Source organism: Mustela putorius, unplaced genomic scaffold (assembly GCF_011764305.1).
Source record: "Mustela putorius furo isolate JIRA1106 unplaced genomic scaffold, ASM1176430v1.1 tig00000832_pilon_pilon_pilon, whole genome shotgun sequence".
Classification (NCBI taxonomy): Eukaryota; Metazoa; Chordata; class Mammalia; order Carnivora; family Mustelidae; genus Mustela; species Mustela putorius.
In genome coordinates, this window is record NW_025421491.1 from 2,487,493 (window position 1) to 2,508,509 (window position 21,017).

General features: G+C 40.0%; 4 protein-coding genes across 5 annotated transcripts; all 4 read left to right on the forward strand.

Moving 5' to 3' along the window:
• The first annotated feature begins 1,943 nt into the window (after window positions 1–1,943).
• On the forward strand, window positions 1,944–2,419 carry LOC101690271 (keratin-associated protein 6-2-like). Its single transcript, XM_004757559.2, has one exon. It carries the CDS (start codon window positions 1,971–1,973, stop codon window positions 2,301–2,303), a length of 333 nt encoding a protein of 110 aa, XP_004757616.1. The 5' UTR covers window positions 1,944–1,970; the 3' UTR covers window positions 2,304–2,419.
• A 3,301-nt stretch (window positions 2,420–5,720) lies between these two features.
• On the forward strand, window positions 5,721–6,279 carry LOC106006297 (keratin-associated protein 21-1-like). 2 transcript variants are annotated; one of them, XM_045085195.1, is made up of 2 exons: window positions 5,721–5,949; window positions 6,013–6,279. In XM_045085195.1, the coding sequence occupies exons 1-2, from the start codon at window positions 5,721–5,723 to the stop codon at window positions 6,102–6,104; spliced, it is 321 nt and encodes a 106-aa protein (XP_044941130.1). In that variant the 3' UTR covers window positions 6,105–6,279. The 2 variants fall into 2 exon arrangements, with proteins under 2 accessions (XP_044941130.1, XP_012914343.1); XM_013058889.1 differs by having other exon boundaries at window positions 5,721–6,279.
• Window positions 6,280–10,194: 3,915 nt separating this feature from the next.
• LOC106006287 (keratin-associated protein 21-1-like) lies at window positions 10,195–10,602 on the forward strand. The gene has a single exon (XM_013058885.2). It carries the CDS (start codon window positions 10,195–10,197, stop codon window positions 10,600–10,602), a length of 408 nt encoding a protein of 135 aa, XP_012914339.1.
• A 6,926-nt stretch (window positions 10,603–17,528) lies between these two features.
• On the forward strand, window positions 17,529–17,906 carry LOC106006286 (keratin-associated protein 21-1-like). The gene has a single exon (XM_013058884.2). It carries the CDS (start codon window positions 17,529–17,531, stop codon window positions 17,904–17,906), a length of 378 nt encoding a protein of 125 aa, XP_012914338.2.
• Window positions 17,907–21,017: the final 3,111 nt, after the last annotated feature.

The window sequence follows — 21,017 nt, forward strand, 5'->3', positions numbered from 1 at the left end:
GGAATGATGAGTTGAAGTTCACTGAAAAATGTATTTTCCCTAAGAATTCTTTGCTTATCCTAGTCACTTTCAGTATATCAGAAGGACATTTTGCAGTAGAGTGCTGAGCTGTGTTACACATAGAATTTTGTAACTGAGGTAATGCATGGGTGGTACTGAGGTTATATATATATAGATACATATATATCAGATCTCAGTGTTAATTACAGGTATCTTCCTGCAGAATTACAATGGTTCAGCTGAGGCTGTAAATATCAATTAAAAACAGATGAGAGAAAATAAAGAAGGAAGTCATACATATTAGACATTTTTGGAATGTGGCAGGAATTTGAAGGTTAAAACAAACAAACAAGTGCTGTGTTCTGCATCTGGTAATGTTTTGGTCTTCAGCAGCAAGACCATTAATTCAATGTGGCATCAAAACACCTTGCTACAGTTCTTTTTTCCCAGAAGTGGCTTCATTTTGGGTCTATAAATTAACTTCCATGGTTTCTTAAATTTATCTTACATAAAATGTGAACCAAACACCAGCTCTGCCTAAAAGTTCTAATGTGGAATGGACAATGTTTCCTCAAGAATGTCATGTGGTGATTAGTGAAGGAGACAGAATTTCAACAAACTTGGGCAAGGTCTATGACATTTGTCTTCATATAGGGAGGGGCAAAGAGGAAGATCATTCAATCCAAATATTAGCAGCAAAGAAAGGCATCCTGTAGAACTGAGTATAAATAAGTTTTATAACTGAGAATTAAGGGGAGCAAGAAAAATATTACTAGAATTAGAAATGACATTCACTTTCCTTTTCTCTATGTTGAAAAGGTAAGTGTGATAGAATAAATTGGAAGAAAAGGAATAGGTTATGTAACAAAATCACAATGAACATTTTTGTCAAAGATTGAGGACTTATGTTAATTGGGTAACCCTGAATGGCATGAAATGGACATATAAATAGGGGTTAAAGTTGACTTATGGGCTCCTTTATGTCATAAAGTGTCAGGCACTGAAGGGGAGTTTTGCTGCAGGTATCTTAAAGTTATTCATTCACTGTCAGCTTCTGAACCAAAGGTGCAATGAACAGTAGGGGCAGGAGAAGGGAATACTTGAATGCACTGAAAACTTATCATGTGAAACCCTGCATAACTTATCATGTGAAACATCTGCATTGGAAAAAGTTTAGTTTTTGGCTTAATTGAGGTATTCTGTTTTCTCCTCCAAATAAAGTGGTTTGTCTGTAAAAGGCTCTGCATAACAACACGTACATAGCTAAAAAAGAAACAGTAAAGGAGGGTTGCTTTCTCCCCCAGGACCTTGCTTGGCCTGCTATATGACAGGAGTAAATATAGGAGGACACACTTATATAAAACGTGCTATTCCACACTTTAAGTCCGTGTGCCAGTGAAAGGGAGTGAGTTATCAGATGTTGAGCTGCTTCTTGGAATTTGAGGAGAATTAAACAAGGGATGGGGCATGGAAGTCCAGAGTGGGTGGGAAAGCCTGGGAAAACATTGTAATGATTTCAGAAAGGAGATGGCAGTTATTTCCTTCCCTACAGGCAGAGGTGGATCTTACAGGAAAGAAGAGAGATTGAAAGGGACAATTTGTCTAAAATTGTCCCCAACCTTGTTGTATCAGGTGGATTAAATAATGGGAGCTTGCGAAGTTGCGTATCCGTGGTACATAGAGCACATGATTCTACTCAGACAATTCTTTGGCAAAACAAATTAAAATGTTGCTCTTTGAATAAAATAGGAGTTTCCAAAATAAGGAGTTCATTTTTTTTTTTTTTGAGCTTTATTGATTCTTGACAGGCACAGTCACTACACAGTTGCTTACATACTTGTTGGGTAAGTCAGGGGATGAATGGTATGCTCTATCAATTACTGGCAGTATAAAAAGGTCCAAGTGTAGTAGGGACCACACTTCACCACACAACCACTTGCAAACCATCTGAATCCTCCTCTCCTGCCAACATGTGCTGTAACTACGGGAACTCCTGTGGCTATGGCTGCGGATGCGGCTATGGCTTGGGCTATGGCTGTGGCTATGGCTCGGGCTGTGGCTGTCGCTATGGCTCCCGTTGTGGCTACAGCTATGGCTCAGGCTGTGGCTGTGGCTATGGCTCAGGCTGTGGTTGTGGCTATGGCTCCCGTTGTGGCTACGGCTATGGCTCATGCTGTGGCTGTGGCTATGGCTTAGGATGGGGCTGTGGAAAAGTCTCCTGCTGTGGCTGTGGATATGGCTCTGGCTCTGGCTGCTGTGGCTACCGGCCACTTTGCTACCGAAGATGTTATTCTTGCTGCTAGATCATTGCTCTCCAAGCCCCATTTGCTTCTGAAATGACACCACCAAAGCGACAGCTGAAGCAAGAATCCGTACCCCAAGTATTCTACATCCAGGAAATTGCATGTTTGACAGAGGCTTTGACCCCCAGTGAACGTCTGTGAGGCTGTGTGGTATCATCTGACTACTTCCTAAATATTGGTCTTTGTTCCTTTAATCTGGATTCTGTGTTGGGACTGTCCCAGGGATCCCTACATCCCACAGTTGGACAAAAAAACTCACTCTCAATAAAAACGATTCTTTGCTTCTAACAAATCTCTGTGTTCTTGCTTGTGAATTACTCCTTCCTTTTGAGGTGTTATGGCTACTCTAGAAAATTGGGCTGACAATATGCTTCATGACCCTAGGCTCTTCTTTGATATAATACAAACATTTCCTCTCATCGTGCATCAGAGATGTCTTCTTCACTTATTTCTCAATTCTCTCTTCTCAGGCACTCACAACCCAAAAGAAATTACACAGTATTTCAGAACTGTGCCCTGGAAATTGCACTGTGTTCCGAATGAAGCTGGGTGCAGGGGGAAGAGAAGGAGGAAGGACACCTATTCAGGGGGTTAAGACAGAAGCCCAAGAGAGAGGAGATGCGGTCTGAGTGCTGACTAGATGAATGGCATGGGTGAGAGAGTTTCTAGGGTTAATGAGAAATTAGAAGCAGAGTTAGATTATTCATGAACGGCTAATGGAAGGATAAGGAGGGGAAAAATGTGGTGCCGTATCATGTGCATATAGATGGAAGTGCAAATATTTGTTTGCATATATTAAACTTGAAGAAATTGATTTAAGTCACTTGTTTGACAAATATCTTTGAATGTGTTTGATAAGGAACAGCCCCACATACTGAAGATACAGGAGCAAAATTGTAGCAGAGTTTCCTGTTCTCAGAGTGTTTATTTTCTAAACGTGATAACAACAACAAAAAAGAGAATCAATTAAGACACATTTAGGCAGATAATTGCTGTGGAAGGATAAAAAGTTTCCTGGGGGAAGAGCGTGAAGTTTGAAGTAGTGGAGAGGAGGGTATTTTGGCATTTCATGTCAAATGAACTGATGCCAGTCAGAAGAAATACTGCAGTGTATGGTGGTAAGTGTTAAAGAAGAAGAGAAATGCATTATGTTTTGGGTATGATCAGCGGTGCCACAATTTTTAGTGGAAAGGAGCAAGGATTAGTGCTTAAAGGTGCTCTCTAGTGCCATAGTTGATGCAGATACAAGAATGGGATGAAAAGCCCAGTCTACTCTCTGAGTTTGAGAGCTTACCACTTTGCGGGTTCTGAATTCAATGTCCTTTCCTCATGTGACTTTCTAGATCTCTAACACTATACTATAACATAGAATGTCGTCTAGGCTCAGTTTCCATGAATAGTGAAAAATGACTCCCTGTGTCTTTTTTCACAATGGGTCACTGCCCAAATCTGAATCTGAGGTCCCTGGAGGTAGTCGCCTCCACCCAATGGCCAATTGCAAGAGAGATGGCTCTGCCATCCAAGTCAGCCCTGGAGTGAAGCTATGCCCAGGATATAATGTGTCTTATTGATGAAGAAACAGGGTATTTTAAAGATCTGGACAGTTTTCACAGGTGGAATATCTGTAAATTTGATCTGAGTGCTCTGGGTAAATCTGAGGTGGGGAAGTTCTACAAAGAAGAGAATGGAATTCTGATAATTACAGGTTGTTGAAAGTCTACTCATGTTTCATTATGTTCCTTGTGCTTGGAGTCTTTGAAAGGATGAAGAATATCAACAGCTAGCCATTTATATCATAATTTATATCCTATAAAGTCTTGATCATTTATTAGACATATCAGATACTTTGTACATCTGGAAAAACGTCTTTGGAAACCCAACACATTTTTCATAATGTGAAATTAGAAACTCACTTAGTCGAAGAATATTTGAGGCTCTCAGTTTTCATAAAATGAGAACATCATGATTCTCATCATTCTTCTAAGGTGCATACCAACGCTTGAACATGTTTTTGTTTTAACACATCTGATTTTTGGGGGGAAATGTTGAGTTCAAATTATGTACTAGGTACTCTACTTAGAACAAAGTGGTGATTCAGGGATGGACAGAATAAGAGATTTTTTCCCCCTGCCATCATGGATTTGAATGGAAAGTTACTAGAAATTATGCAATAAAGATAGAAAAAATTTTCAATAGTAAGGAATATTGTGACCAGAAAGTGGGTGCTTGAAATGTAATGTGTCTATTCTAGGGAACTTGTGTATTAGAATTTACAGTTATGATTTTCAAGAATGAGAGAAAAGTAGAGAAAATAAAGCTAAAGTTCGACTGGAATGGGATATGCTTTCTTTAAATTTCTTGTTAAGGATGAAACACAGCAGACTGATCCAATAGACCAGTGACCAATGGAGGAAAAAGTAGTTGGAAGTACTCTCACCAAAGGAAAAATCTCTAGTAATGAATATCTTCAGAAAAGGAAATCAACAGCTTTATGAAAATCTTTGCTGAAGGCATTCCCTGAATGCCTTCAGGGACTAAATGCCACACATTTCTTTGTTGAAATTATAGTGTTGAGTAGAATGAATCATCTTCCTGAGTTTGTACACCTTTCCATCTTGGATTTCATAGCTATTATAGCAAAAAAATTTAGATTTTGGATTTCGGAAAATGGGGTTTTAAGTAAAGCATAGAGAACTAAGGTAAGCAAAAACCCCAATAACCAAGCAAACAAAAAATATTTCTTTCTTTCTTTATTTCGTTTCCTTCTTTCCTTCCTTCCTTCCTTCCTTCCTTCCTTTTTCTTTCTTTACTTTCTTCACTTCATGTCTGGTGATGGAATGATTTTATATTTGGTTTAATTAGGAAGAAAGGAAATATTGTATTGACATTATGTGAGATGTTTCAGTGTTGTTGGGGGCTGTTCTGTGCCCTGAGGCCAGCATCTCCCCTTGTTTCTAGCATGAGGAGCCAGTAGGTATCTGCAGTAGATATCTGGGTATGAGAAGCCTGGGAAAAAGTTTCGATGATTCCAGACAGGAGATGGCAGTTATTTCCTTCCCTATGGGGAGAAGTAGATATTTCAGGATAGAGAAGAGATCAAGAGAGACAAAATTTTCCCAAATTCCCCGAACCTTGTTATATAAGGTATATTAAATGATAAGAATTAAGAATAAAGTAAAATGCTGCTCCTTATATAAAAAGTGAGACTCCAAATAATGAACTCTCTTTTTCCAAGACATTAAGATTTTTGACAGTGACTGTCACATGAAAGTTGCTTACATACTTGTTGGGTAAGTCAGGGGGTGAATGGTATGCTCTTGCCAATTACTGGCAGTATATAAGAATCCAAGTGTAGTAGGGACCACACTTCACCACACAACCACTTGCAACCCACCTGAATCCTCTTCTCCTAACAACATGTGTTGTAACTACGGGAACTTCTGTGGCTATGGCTGCGGATGCGGCTATGGCTCAGGCTGTGGCTGTGGTTATGGCTCAGGCTATGGCTGTGGCTATGGCTCCCGTTGTGGCTATGGCTATGGCTCAGGCTGTGGCTGTGGCTATGGCTCAGGCTATGGCTGTGGCTATGGCTCAGGCTATGGCTGTGGCTATGGCTCCCGTTATGGTTGTGGCTATGGCTCAGGATGTGGCTACGGCTATGGCTCATGCTGTGGCTGTGGCTATGGCTCAGGATGGGGCTGTGGAAAAGGCTCCTGCTGTGGCTGTGGATATGGCTCTGGCTCTGGCTGCTGTGGCTACCGGCCACTTTGCTACCGAAGATGTTATTCTTCTTGCTGCTAGATCATCATTCTCCAAACCGCATTTACTTCTGAAATGACACCACCAAAGTGACAGCTGAAGCAAGAATCTATACCTCAAGAATTCTACATCCAGGAAATTGCATGCTTGACAGAGGCTTTGACCCCCAGTGAACGTTTGTAAGGATGGGATCTCGAGGCTCCAGGCTGTATGATATCATCGGACTGTTTCCTAAATATTGGTCTTTGTTCCCTTAATCTGGATTTTGTGTTGGGACTGTCCCAGGGATCCTAACATCTCACAGTTGGACAAAAAATGTATTCTCAATAAAAAGGTTCTTTGCTTCTAACAAATCTCTGTGCTCATGCTTGTGAATTACTCCCTTTTTTGAGATGTTATGACCTCTCTTGAAAATTGGGCTGACAATATATTTCATGAACTTGAGGGCTCTTCCGTGATATAATACAAACATTACTTCTCAGCATGCATCAGAGATAATGTCTTCTCTACTTATTTCTCATATCCCTCATGCTCAGGCACTCAGAACACAGCACAAATCACATGTTATTACGTAACTGTGCCCTGAAAATCACTCTGTGTCTAGAATTGAGGTGACGGGGAAAGAGGAGGAGGGAGGACACCTATTCATGAGCTTGTGACAGAAGCCCAAGGGAGAGGAGGTGTGGCCTGAGAGCTGAATGGTTGGATGAGTGGCATGAGAGAGAGAGTCTCCAGGATTAATGAGAAGTTAGAAGCAGACTCAGGTGACTAATGAAGAAGTAAGGGAAGGATAAATAGAAGCAAAATGTGGTATTGTATCATGAGCATTTTGATGGAAGTGGTAATGTATTTGTTTGGATTTTTTTGACTTTAAGAAATGGATTCGTCACTTAATTTACAAATAGTTTTGAATGTTTTTTTTAAAGATTATTTTTTTGAGAGAAAGAGAGAGGGAGAGAAAGCAAGAGCATGCACAAAGACGAGCAGAGGAAGGGACACAGAGAGAGGGAGACATGTAGATTCCTGCCGAGGGCATCCTGAAATTAAGAGTCTGATGCTTAACTTCCTGAGCCACCGGGTGCCAAGTTTTGAATGTTTCTGAGAAGAAACAGTCCTACACACTTTAGACAGAAGCGAAATTATAGATGGGTTTCCTGCTCTCAGAGTGTTCATATTCTACTAGGTAACAATAAGAAAAAATAAGGAGTAGTTAAAATATATTTAGAGAGATAATTGCTATGGAATGAATAGGCCAGCTTCCTAGGGAAGAGAGTGAAGGTTGAAGCATTGGAGAGAGAGTTCAGGGAGTTATTTTGACATTTTGAGTCAAACGCACTGATGAGTCCAGTCACAAGAAATACTGCAATGTAGGGTAGTAAGTGTTAAAGAAGAAGAGAAATGCATTATGTTTTAGGTATGATCAATGGTGCCACAATTTTTAGTGGAAAAGAACAAGGATTAGTGCTTAAAGGTGCTTTCTAGTGCCCTAGTTGATGCAGATACAAGAATGGGATGAAAAGCCCAGTCTATTGTCTGAGCTTGAGAGACTAGCACTTCATGGGTTCTGAGTTCAGTGTCCTCCTACACTGTATCCTGTAACAGAATGTCTTTTCAGGCTCAGTTTCCATGGGCAGTGAAACATGACTCCCGTCTCTTCTCCATGACAAGGATCACTGCCCAAATCTGAATCTGAGGTCCCTGGAGGTAGTCGCCTCCACCCAATGGCCAGTTGCAAGAGAGATGGCTCTGCCATCCAAGTCAGCCCCGGAATGAGGTGATACCCAGGATATAATTTGTTCTACTGATGAAGAAACAGGCATTCTTCAATAGATGGATAGCTTTCATAGATGGGATATTTGTACATCTGATGTGAGGATTGGTGGCACTCTGGGTAAATCTGAGGTAGGGAAATCCCACAAAGAGGGGAATGGAATTCTAATAATTACAGTGTGTTGGAAATTTACTGTTTTATTATGGTCCTTGTCCTTGAAAGCTTTCTGAAATAGAGAGAATATCATCCATTTAGCATCAATATTGTAGCTGACACATCCACAAAAGGCCAGTCCTTAGTTTGGCCTATTTGATAATTCAGACATCTGGAAAAATATCTTTATAAACTAACACATGTCTTCAAGATGGGAAATTTGTGACTCTCTTAGTCAAAAGACATTTCAGACTTTCAGTTTGAATGAAATGAGAACAGTGTGATAATGTATCCAAACAGCTTATAGTTTCTAATGGGCACAACAATGCTAGAACATGAGTTTTTTTTTTTTTTAAAGTTTATTTATTTTTTAGAGAGAGAGAGAGACAGACACTGAGAGAGGGAATGCAAGCAGGGGGAGTGGGAGAGGGAGAAGCAGGCTTCCTACTGAGCAGGGAGCCTGATTGGTTACTCGATCCTGGTATCATGACGTGAGCCGAGGCAGACGCTCAATGACTGAGCCACCCAGGTGCCCCAGAGCATGTTTTTGTTTTTATGCAACTGATTTTTATTGAGGGAATACTGATTGAGTTCAAATTACATTCTGGGTACTCAGAACTAAGTGGTGATTCAAGGATTCACTGAATAAGAGATTTTTTTCCCCCTGCTATCATGGATCAGTATCCACAGATCTGAATGGAAAGGTATAAGAATTATGCAATAAAGACAGAAAAATTTTCCAATAGTTAGGAATATCGTGACCAGACAGTGGTTGCTTGAAAAGTAATGCATCTCTTTTAGGGAACTTATGTATTAGAACTTAGAGTTTTGATTTTCAAGAATGGGAGAGCAGTTCTTAAATTTAATAACAAGTATGGTGGGATGTATTTTTCTTTAAGCTTCTTGGAAGGGGTGAGATATAGCAGAGATATCAGATAGACAAAGATCCAACTGTAGAAAAAGCAGTCAGAATACTAATGAAAAATTTTAAAAATGAAAGTTCTCAGAAAAGGAATTCTGTAGACGTATGAATATCCCTGTTGAAGGCTTTCAATAAAGGACTGGATGGCACTCATTTCATTGTTGTTGAAATTTGAGTGTGGAGAAGGAATGATCTTCCAAGGTTGTACTCCCATTCAACTTAGACGTCATAGTTGTCACAGTAAAAAATAATTAAAATTCTGGATTTTGCCTGTTTCAGAAAATAGTGACGTAGGTGAAATCTAGACAACCAAGATAAGCAAAAACATCACACACACACACACACACACACACACTCACACTCACACACCATATAGTACCTTTCTTCTTCTCCTATATCCCCTTCTTCTGTTTCTTCTTCTTCTTCTTCTTCTTCTTCTACTACTACTACTACTACAACTACTACTTCTACTTCTTCTTATACTTCTTCTCCTTCTTCTCCTTCTCCTCCTCCTCCTTCTTCTTCTCCTTCTCCTGCTCATCCTTCTTCAGCTACGTGTTTGGTGATGGAGAGTTTGGATGCTTGGTTGAGTTGGGAAGAACGGAAATATTTGGAATTAGACACCAGTAAAGAGAGAAGCTAATTGTCAGTGTGAAACTGCAAACCAAGGTTTTTAATTTCAGCACTACTGACATTTTAAAAAAGTCAGATGTTCCAATGTTGTTGGGGGCTCTTCTCTGTCCTGAGCCTAGCATCATCTCTGGTTTCTACCACAAGGAGCCCGTTGATATCTACGGTAGATATCTGGGTGCAAGAAGCCTGACAAAATGTTTCAATGATTGAGAAAGGAGATGGGAGTTATTTTCTTTTGTTTGGGCAAAAGTAGATACTGTAGGTAAGAAGAGAGACCAAGAGGGACAAAAATTATCATAAATTCTCCCAACCTTGTTATATCGGGTATGTTAAATGATAGGATCTTGTGAAGTTGGGTATGTGGTATGTTGAGCATATGATTCTAGTGGGACATTCTTAGGCAGCAAAATTAAAATACTGCTCTTTAAATAAAATGGAGTCTCCAAAATAATGAGCTCATTTCCCCCAGGACATTATTGACTGTTGACATTGACAAGCACATAAAATTTGCTTACATACTTGTTGGGTAAGTCAGAGGGTGAATGGTATGCTCTTGCCAATTACTGGCAGTATATAAGGGTCCAAGTGTAGTAGGGACCACACTTCTCCACACAACCACTTGCAACCCACCTGAATCCTCTTCTCCTGGCAACATGTGTTGTAACTACGGGAACTCCTGTGGCTATGGCTGTGGATGCGGCTATGGCTGTAGCTGTGGGTCAGGTTATGGCTGTGGCTATGGCTCCCGTTGTGGCTATGGCTATGGCTCAGGCTGTGGCTGTGGCTATGGCTTAGGCTGTGGCTGTGGCTATGGCTCAGGCTGTGGCTGTGGCTATGGCTGTGGCTATGGCTCAGGCTATGGCTGTGGCTATGGCTCCCGTTATGGCTGTGGCTATGGCTCAGGATGTGGCTACGGCTATGGCTCAGGCTGTGGCTGTGGCTATGGCTCAGGATGGGGCTGTGGAAAAGGCTCTTGCTGTGGCTGTGGATATGGCTCTGGCTCTGGCTGCTGTGGCTACCGGCCACTTTGCTACCGAAGATGTTATTCTTCTTGCTGCTAGTCCATCACTCTCCAAGCCCCATTTGCTTCTGAAATGACACCACCAAAGCAAGAGCAGAAGCAAGAATCTATACCTCAAGAATTCTACATCCGGGAAATTGCATGCTTGACAGAGGCTTTGACTCCCAGTGAACGTTTGTGAGGATGGGATCTCGAGGCTCCAGGCTGTGTGATATCATCGGACTATTTCCCAAATATTGTTCTTTGTTCCTTTAATCTGGATTCTGTGTTAGGACTGTCCCAGGGATCCTAACATCCCACAGTTGGGCAAGAAACTTATTCTCAATAAAAATCATTCTTTGCTTCTAACAAATCTCTGTGTTCTTGCTTATGATTTATTCCTTTTTTCTTTTCTTTCTTTCTTCTTTTGGTGTTAGGACCCCTTTGAATATTGGGCTGACAATACCTTTTATGAACCTGGGATTCTTCCTTGTAATAATACAAGCATTTCTTGTCATATGTGCATCGGAGATAATGTTTTCTCCTATTTCTTGTATCCTTCATGCTCAGGTACTCACAACCCGACAGAAATCACAAAGTATTTCAGAACTGTGCCCTGCAAATTGCACTGTGTTCAGAATGAAGCCAGTGGGCAGCGGGAGGAGGAGAAGGGATGACATCCATATAGGAGACTGTGACAGAAGCCCAAGGGAGAGGAGGTGTGGTCTGAGTGCTGAATGGATGGATGAATGACACGAGAGATAGAGTTTCTTGGATTTATGAGAAATTAGAAGCATGTTCAGTCAACGCAGGAAGAACTAAGGGAAAGATAAGTTTGAAGAAAATGTGGCATACTACTATGTGCATTTTGATGGAAGTGCACATGTATTTGCTTGCATATGTTGGGTGTAAGGAAATTGATATAAGTCATTTAATTTATAAGTAGTTTTGAATGTTTTGAGGGGAGATTTCCTGGACATAGAAGCAAAATTGTAGACAAGTTCCTGCTCTGAGTGTTTATATTCTAAAATGTGATACCAAAAAATAAGGATTAAGTAAGATGCATTTAGACAGATAATTGCTATGGAAAGAATAAAGCAATTTCCTGGGGAGGATACTGAAGGTTAGAGTATTGGAGAAATAGTTCAGGGAGTTATTTTGACATTTTGAGTCAAATGAACTGATACCTATTCCAAGAAACATTGGAACAGATGATAGTTAAGTGTAAAGGAAAGGAGAGGTTAATTATGTTTTGCATATGATTAGTGGTGTCACAATTTTTTACTGGAAATGAGCAAGTGGTTAACTAGTGGTTAATGGTGCGCCCTAGGGTCTTAATTGGGGTAGATATAAAAATGGGATGAAAAGCCCAGTCTGCTATCTGAGTTTAAGAGCCTACCATTTTGTGGGTTCAAGTTCAGAGTCCCTTCCTCATGTGAGGAAGATCTCTACAGATCTCTGACATTGCATGCTATTACATAGAATGTCTTTTCAGGCTCAGTTTCCATGGACAGTGAAAAATGACTCACTGTCTCAAATCCATGACAAGAGTCACTGCACAAATGCTGAGTCTGAGGTCCCTGGAGCTACGAACCTCCACCTAATGCCCAACTGCAAGAGAGATGGCTCTGCCGTCAAAGTCTGCCCTCCAGTGACATTATGCCCATGTCATTGTGTTCTAGTGATGATGAAATAGTTCTTTTAAGAAGTGGAGAGTTTTCACAGGTGGAATATATGCAAGTCTGATCCAAATACTGACTGTGCTCTGGATAAATCTGACGTGGGAGATCCTACAAAGAATGGAAGGGAAATCGAGTAATTACAATTTGTTGAAAGTCTACTCATGTTTCACTATGTTCAATGTATTTGAATTCTTTCTGAAAGGGAAGAATATCATTAATTAGGCACGACTATCATAATTTATATGTCCAGTAAAGGACCAAACATTTATAAGGCATAGAAAGTAATTTGTACATCTGGAAAGACATCTTTGTAATCTAACAAATATCTTCTTTTTTTTTAAATTTGTAAAAAATTAATTTTTTTTTTATATTTTCAACATAACAGTATTCATTATTTTTGCACCACACCCAGTGCTTCTTGTAATCCGTGGCCTCTATAATACCCACCACCTGGTACCCCGACCTGCCACCCCCTGCCCCTTCAAAACCCTCAGATTGTTTTTCAGAGTTCATAGTCTCTCATGGTTCACTTCCCCTTCCAATTTCCCCCAACTCCCTTCTCCTCTCTATCTCTCTATGTCCTCCATGCTATTTGTTATGCTCCACAAATAAGTGAAACATATGATAATTGACTCTCTCTGCTTGACTTATTTCATTCAGCATAATCTCTTCCAGTCCCACCCATGTTGCTACAAAAGTTGGGTATTCATTCTTTCTGATGGAGGCATAATACTCCATAGTGTATATGGACCACATCTCCCTTATCCATTCATCCTTTGAAGGGCATCTTGGTTCTTTCCACAGTTTGGCGACCGTGGCCATTGCTGCTATAAACATTGGGGTACAGATGGCCCTTCTTTTCACTACATCTGTATCTTTGGGGTAAATACCGAGGAGTGCAATGGCAGGGTCATAGGGAAGTTCTATTTTTAATTTCTTGAGGAATCTCCACACTGTTCTCCAAAGAGGCTGCACTAACTTGCATTCCCACCAATAATGTAAGAGGGTTCCCCTTTCTCCACATCCCCTCCAACACATGTTATTTCCTGTCTTGCTAATTTTGGCCATTCTAACTGGTGTAAGGTGATACCTCAAGGTGGTTTTCATTTGAATCTCCCTGATGGCTAGTGATGATGAACATTTTTTCATGTGTCTGATAGCCATTTGTATGTCTTCATTGGAGAAGTGTCTGTTCATATCTTCTGCCCATTTTTTTAATATTATTATCTGTTTTTTGTGGTTGAGTTTGAGGAGTTCATTATAGATCCTGGATATCAACCTTTTGTCTATACTGGCATTTGCAAATATCTTCTCCCATTCCGTGGGTTGCCTCTTTGTTTTCTTGACTGTTTCCTTTGCTGTGCAGAAGATTTTGATTTTGATGAAGTCCCAAAAGTTGATCTTCGCTTTTGTTTCCTTTGCCTTTGGAGACATAACTTGAAAGAAGTTGCCGTGGCTGATATCGAAGAGATTACTGCCTATGTTCTCCTTTAGGATTATGATGGATTCCTGTCTCACGTTGAGGTCTTTTATCCATTTTGAGTTTATCTTTGTGTACGGTGTAAGAGAATGGTCGAGTTTCATTCTTCTACACACATAGCTGTCCAGTTTTCCTAGCACCATTTATTGAAGAGACTGTCTTTTTTCCACTGTATATTTTTTCCTGTTTTGTCGAAGATTATTTGACCATAGAGTTGAGGGTCCATATCTGGGCACTCTACTCTGTTCCACTGGTCTATGTGTCTGTTTTTATGCCAGTACTATGCTGTCTTGGTGATCACAGCTTTGTAGTAAAGCTTGAAATCAGGTAATGTGATGCCCCCGTTTTATTTTTGTTTTTCAACATTTCCTTAGTGATTCAGGGTCTCTTCTGATTCCATACAAATTTTAGGATTATTTGCTCCAGCTCTTTGAAGAATACCGGTGGAATTTTGATTGGAATAGTATTAAAAGTATAGATTGCTCTAGGCAGTATAGACATTTTAACAGTGTCTATTCTTCCGATCTAAGAGCATGGAATGGTCTTCCATCTCTTTGTGTCTTCTTCAATTTCTTTCATGAGTGTTCTGTAGTTCCTTGAGTACAGATCCTTTACCTCTTTGGTTAGGTTTATTCCCAGGTATCTTATGGTTCTTGGTGCTATAGTAAATGGAATTGATTCTCTAATTTCTCTTTCTGTATTTTCATTATTAGTGTATAAGAAAGCCACTGATTTCTGTGCATTGTCTTTGTGTCCTGCCACATTGCTGAATTGTTGTATGAGTTCTAGTAGTTTGGGGGTGGAGTCTTTTGGGTTTTCCATATAAAGAATCATGTCATCTGCAAAGAGAGAGAGTTTGACTTCTTCATTACCAATTTGGATACCTTTTATTTCTCTTTGTTGTCTGATTGCTTTTGCTAGGACTTCTAATACTATGTTGAACAAGAGTGGTGAGAGTGGGCATCCTTGTCATGTTCCTGATCTCAACGGGAAAGATGCAAGCTTTTTCCCATTGAGGATGATATTTGCTGTGAGTCTTTCATAGATAGATTTGATGAAGTTCAGGAATGTTGCCTCTATCCCTATACTTTGAAGCATTTTAATCAGGAATGGATGCTGGATATTGTCAAATGCTTTTTCTGCATCAATTGAGAGGACCATGTGGTTCTTCTCTCTTCTCTTATTAATTTGTTCTATCACATTGATTGATTTGCGAATGTTGTACCATCCTTGTAGTCCAGGGATGAATCCCACCTGGTCATGGTGGATAATCTTTTTAATGTGTTGTTGGATCCTGTTTGTTAGGATCTTGTTGAGAATCTTAGCGTCCATATTCATCAGTGATATTGGTCTGAAAGAGTCATATTGATATGAATACACTAATCATTGGAGATCTTAACACGCCTCTCTCAGAAATAGACAGATCATCGAAGCAGAAAATCAGTAAAGAAACAAGAGCATTGAATGACACATTGGACCAGATGGATCTCATATATATATATATATATATATATATATATATATATATATATACAGAACATTCCACCCTAAAACAACAGAATACTCATTCTTCTCAAGTGCACATGGAACTTTCTCCAGAATAGACCACATACTGGGTCACAAATCAGGACTCAGCCGATACCAAAAGACTGAGATTATTCCCTAACAGATATCTTCTAAATGTGAAATTTGTGACTCTTTTAGTCAAAGAACGTTTGAGACTTTCAGCTTGAATGAAATGAGAACATCGTGATAATTTATCCAAATATCTTATGGCTTCTAAGGGGCACACTGACCCTTGAACATATATTTGTTTTAATGCATCTTTTTTTTTTTCTTTTTTACTCAGAACTAAGTGGTGATTCAGGGATGCAAAGAATAAGAGATTTTTTTCTGCCATCAGGGACCAGGACCCAGAAATCTGAATGGAAACCCTCTAGATATAATGCAGTAAAGATAGAAAACTTTTACAACAATCTACGGGTATTGTGATTGGAATGGGGGTGTTTAAAAAGGAGTGGGTCTGTTCTAGGGAACTTGTGCATTAGAATTTAGAGTTGAATTCCTTTTTAAAAAAATTTTTTTAATATATTAGTCATAGAGAGAGAAAGTAAGCACAAACAGGGGGAGCAGTAGGCAAAGGGAGAGGCAGGCTCTCTGCAGAGCAGGGAGTCCAATTCTGGACTCGATCCCAGGACCCTGGGATCAGGACCTGAGCTAGAGGCAGACGTTTAATCAGCTGAGCCACCCAGGTGTCTCTAGAGTTTTGAATTTCAAGAATGACAGAAAAGTAGAGAAAATAAAAGCAAAGAGCAAGTATAGTGGAATGTATTTTTCTTTAAGCTACTTGTAGGGATGAAATATGGCAGAGTGATCAGATACACAAGTGACCAAACTAGTAGGAGGTATTATTAACTGAAGGAAAGATGTCGAATTATAAAAGTTCTCAGAAAAGGAATTCAGTAGATTTATGAAATCCCTGTTGAAGGCTTTCAATAAAGGACTGGATGGCACTCATTTCACTTCTGTTGAAATTTGAGTGTGGAATAACAGAAGGAATGATCTTCCTGAGTTTAGGCTCCCTTGCAACTTGAATTTCATAACTATCAAAGCTCAGAATTTCATAACTATTTCATAACAATAAAAAAAAGGTAATTTAAGCCTTGGGATCTGCCTGTTTCAGAAAACAGTGATTTCGGTAAAACCCAGATAGCCATGATAAGCAAAAACATCACAAAAAACCCCAAACTCAAGGCACATTTCTTCCCTCTCTTCCACCCTCCTGCCTTCCTTCCTCTCTTTCTTTCTCCTTTTTCTTTCTCTCTTTTTCTCTCTCTTTCTTTCTGATTGGTGTTGGAAAGGTTGAATGCTTCCTTACCTTAGAAGAATGGAAATATTTGGAATTAGACACCAGTAAGGCAAGAAGCTAATTTATTGATGTGAGGCTACACACCAAGGTTTTTAGATATCCACAATACTGATATTTCAAATCAGATATTGCAATGCTGGGGACTATTTTTCTCTGTCCTGAAAATAGCATCTTCACTCATTTCTCCCACAAGGACCCCAAGATCTATCTACAATAGTCATCTGGGCTCAAAAACCTGATAGGAAGTTGTAATGATTCTAGTTTGAAAATGGGAGTATTTTTTTTTCCCCCAGTGTGGGCAGAGGTAGATGTTTTAGGAAGATTAGACCAAGAGTGGCAAAATTTTCCTAAAATCCCCAACCTTGTTATATCAGGTATATTAAACAATGAGAGGCTGTAAAGTTGGGTATCAGTGGTATATAGAGCACATGATTCTACTGAGACAATTCTTTGACAGAGAAAATTTTTTTTTTTTTTTTTTTTTTTTTTTTTTTTTTTTTTTAAAGATTTTATTTATTTATTTGACAGAGAGAAATCACAAGTAGATGGAGAGGCAGGCAGAGAGAGAGAGAGGGAAGCAGGCTCCCTGCTGAGCAGAGAGCCCGACGCGGGACTCGATCCCAGGACCCTGAGATCATGACCTGAGCCGAAGGCAGCGGCTTAACCCACTGAGCCACCCAGGCGCCCGAGAAAATTAAATGCTGCTCTTTAAATAAAATGGGAGAAAAATAAATAGAAGAGGAGATTCCAATTAATGAGCTCACTTTTCCCAAGACATTAAGATTTTTGACAGTGATTGTCACATGAAAGTTGCTTACATACTTGCTGGGTAAGTCAGAGGGTGAATGGTATGCTCTTGACAATTACTGGCAGTATATAAGGGTCCAAGTGTAGTAGGGACCACACTTCACCAGACATCCACTTGCAACCCACCTGAATCCTCTTCTCCTGGCAACATGTGTTGTAACTACGGGAACTCCTGTGGCTATGGCTGCAGATGCAGCTATGGCTGTGGCTATGGGTCAGGTTATGGCTGTGGCTATGGCTCCCGTTGTGGCTATGGCTATGGCTCAGGCTGTGGCTGTGGCTATGGCTCAGGCTGTGGCTGTGGCTATGGCTCAGGCTGTGGCTGTGGCTATGGCTCAGGCTGTGGCTGTGGTTATGGCTCAGGATGTGGCTATGGCTATGGCTCAGGCTGTGGCTGTGGCTATGGCTGTGGCTCTGGATGGGGCTGTGGAAAAGGCTCCTGCTGTGGCTTTGGATATGGCTCTGGCTCTGGCTGCTATGGCTACCGGCCATTTTGCTACAGAAGATGTTATTCTTCTTGCTGCTAGACCATCGCTCTCCAAGCCCCATTTGCTTCTGAAATGACACCACCAAAGTTCAGCTGAAGCAAGAATCTGTACCCCAAGTATTCTACATTCAGAAAATTGCAGACTTGACAGAGGGTTTGACCCTCAGTGATTGCTTGTGAGGATAGGATCTTGAGGGTCTAGGCAGTGTGGTATCATCTGACTACTTCCTAAATATTGGTCTTTGTTCCTTTAATCTGGATTCTGTGTTGGGACTATCCCAGGGATCCTAACATCCCACAGTTGGACAAAAAATGTATTCTCAATAAAAATGGTTCTTTGCTTCTAACAAATCTCTGTGTTCTTGCTTGTGAATTACTCCTTCCTTTGAGGTGTTATTGCTACTCTAGAAAATTAGGCTGACAATATGCTTCATGACCCTAGGCTCTTCTTTGATATAACACAAACATTTCCTCTCATCATGCATCAGAGATGTCTTCTTCACTTATTTCCCAATTCTCTCCTGCTCAGGCACTCACAACCCAAAAGAAATTACACAGTATTTCAGAACTGTGCCCTGGAAATTGCTCTGTGTTCAGAATGAAGCTGGGTGCAGGGGGAAGAGAAGGAGGAAGGACACCTATTCAGGGGGTTAAGACAGAAGCCCAAGAGAGAGGAGATGCGGTCTGAGTGCTGACTAGATGAATGGCATAGGTGAGAGAGTTACTAGGGTTAATGAGAAATTAGAAGCAGACTCACGTGACATATGAAGAACAAAGGGAAGTGTAAGTTAGAGGAAACATGTGGTACGATGTCATGTGTATGGGACTGTATATTTATTTGCTTGCATATGTTTTTAAGGAAATTGATTTTTTTAAATTAAAGATTTTATTTATTTGAGAGAGAGGGAAAGAGAGAGAGAGCATGAGAGGGAAGAGGGTCAGAGAGAGAAGCAGACTCCCTGTTGAGCAGGAAGCCTGATGCGGGACTCCATCCTGGGACTCTAGGATCATGATCTGAGATGAGGCAGTCACTTAACCAACTGAGCCACCCAGGCATCTCTAAGGAAATTGATTTAAGTCACTTTTTGATAAATAGTTTCCAGTGTTTTTGTAAGGGAACTGCCCTATACACTGAAGATACAGTAACAAAATTTCACAAGAGTTTCCTGCTCTCAGAGTGTTTGCATTCTAATAGGTGATAATAAGAAAAAGAAAAAAAAAAACCCAAGATACATTTAGACAGATAATCATTATGCAGGGAATAAAACAGCTTCTTGAGGAAGACAGTGAAGGTTACTTATTGGAGATACAGTTCAGGAAGGTATTTTGACATTTTGTGTCAAATGAACTAGTGTTTGTTACACAAAAGGGCAGTGTTATATGTAAAGGAAGAAAAGAAATGCATTGTTTTGTGTATGATCAGTGGTGTCACAATTTTTAGTGGAAAAGAGCAAGGACTAGTGGTTAATGGCATGCTCTGTGTGTGAACTGGTACAGATATAAGAATGGGATGAAAAGCCCAGCCTACTATCTGAGTTTGAGAATCTATTACTTTGTGGATTCTGTTTTCAGATTCCCTTCCCTATGTGACTTTTCAGTGCTCTAACATTGAATTCTATATTATAGAATGTCTTTTCAGGCTCAGTTTCCATGAGCAGTGAAAAATGACGCCCTGTCTTGTCTCCATGACGAAGGTCACTGCACAAATCTGAGTTTGGGGTATCTGAAACTAGGAAACTCTGCAGAATGACGGTCTGCAAGGAAGGTAACTCTCCCAACAAAGTCAGACCTGGAGTGAAGCTATGCCCAGGATATAATATGTTCTAGCAATGAAGAAAAAGGAGTTCATCAAGAGTTAGGTAGTTTTCACAGGTGGAATCCTGTGTAAGCCAGATCTGAGGACTGACTGTTCTAGGTAAATCTGAGGTGGGGAAATCCTACAGAGATGGGAATGGAATTCTTATAATCACAGTGTGTTGAAAATCTACTCATTGTCATATTATGATCCTTGTCCTTGAAGGCTTTCTGAAAGGGAAGAATATCTTCAATTAGGTAGTGATATCATAATATCAATTGATATCATAATTTATATACCCAGTAAAGAGTTGACCATTTATTGAACCTATTAGATAATTTATACATCTAGAAAAATGTCTTCATAAACTAACACATAATCAAATTGTGAAATTTTGACCCTCTTAGTCAAGGAACATTTGAGACTTTCAGCTTGAATGATACGAGAATATTGTGACAATATATCAATATATCAAATATATAAAAATATCTTAGAGCTTCTAACTGGCACAAAAATACTTGAACATGTTTTTGCTTTAATGCATCTGTTTTTTAATGACAAAAGTATTGATTAAGTTCAAGTTATGTCCTGTGCACTCTAGAACTCTATTTAGAACTCTAATTAGTCATTCAGGGACGCACAGAATAAGAGCTTTTTTTTCTGACATCAGGGATCAGTATCTGGAATCTGAATGGAGGTGAATAGAAATTATACAATAAGTGTAGAAAACATGTTCAATAGTTCAGGGGTATTTTGGTGGGAAGGTAGGTGTTTGAAAAGGAATGTATCTATTCTACGGAACTTGTGCATTAAAATTTGCAGTACAGACAAAAGGTTGATATCCAGGATCTATAAAGAACTCCTCAAACTCAAAACACACAAAACAGATAATCATATCAAAAACTGGGCAGAAGATATGAACAGACACTTCTCCAATGAAGACATACAAATGGCTATCAGACACATGAAAAAATGTTCATCATCACTAGCCATTAGGGAGATTCAAATTAAAACCGCATTGAGATATCACCTTACACCAGTTAGAATGGCCAAAATTAGCAAGACAGGAAACAGCATGTGTTAGAGGGGATGTGGAGAAAGGGGAACCCTCTTACACTGTTGGTAGGAATGCAAGTTGGTGCAGCCACTTTGGAGAACAGTGTGGAGATTCCTCAAGAAATTAAAAATAGAACTTCCCTATGACCCTGCCCCATTGCACTACTGGGTATTTACCCTAAAGACACAGATGTAGTGGAAGGAAAGGCCATCTGTACCCCAATGTTTATAGCAGCAATGGCCACGGTCGCCAAACTGTGGAAAGAACCAAGATGCCCTTCAAAAGATGAATGGATAAGG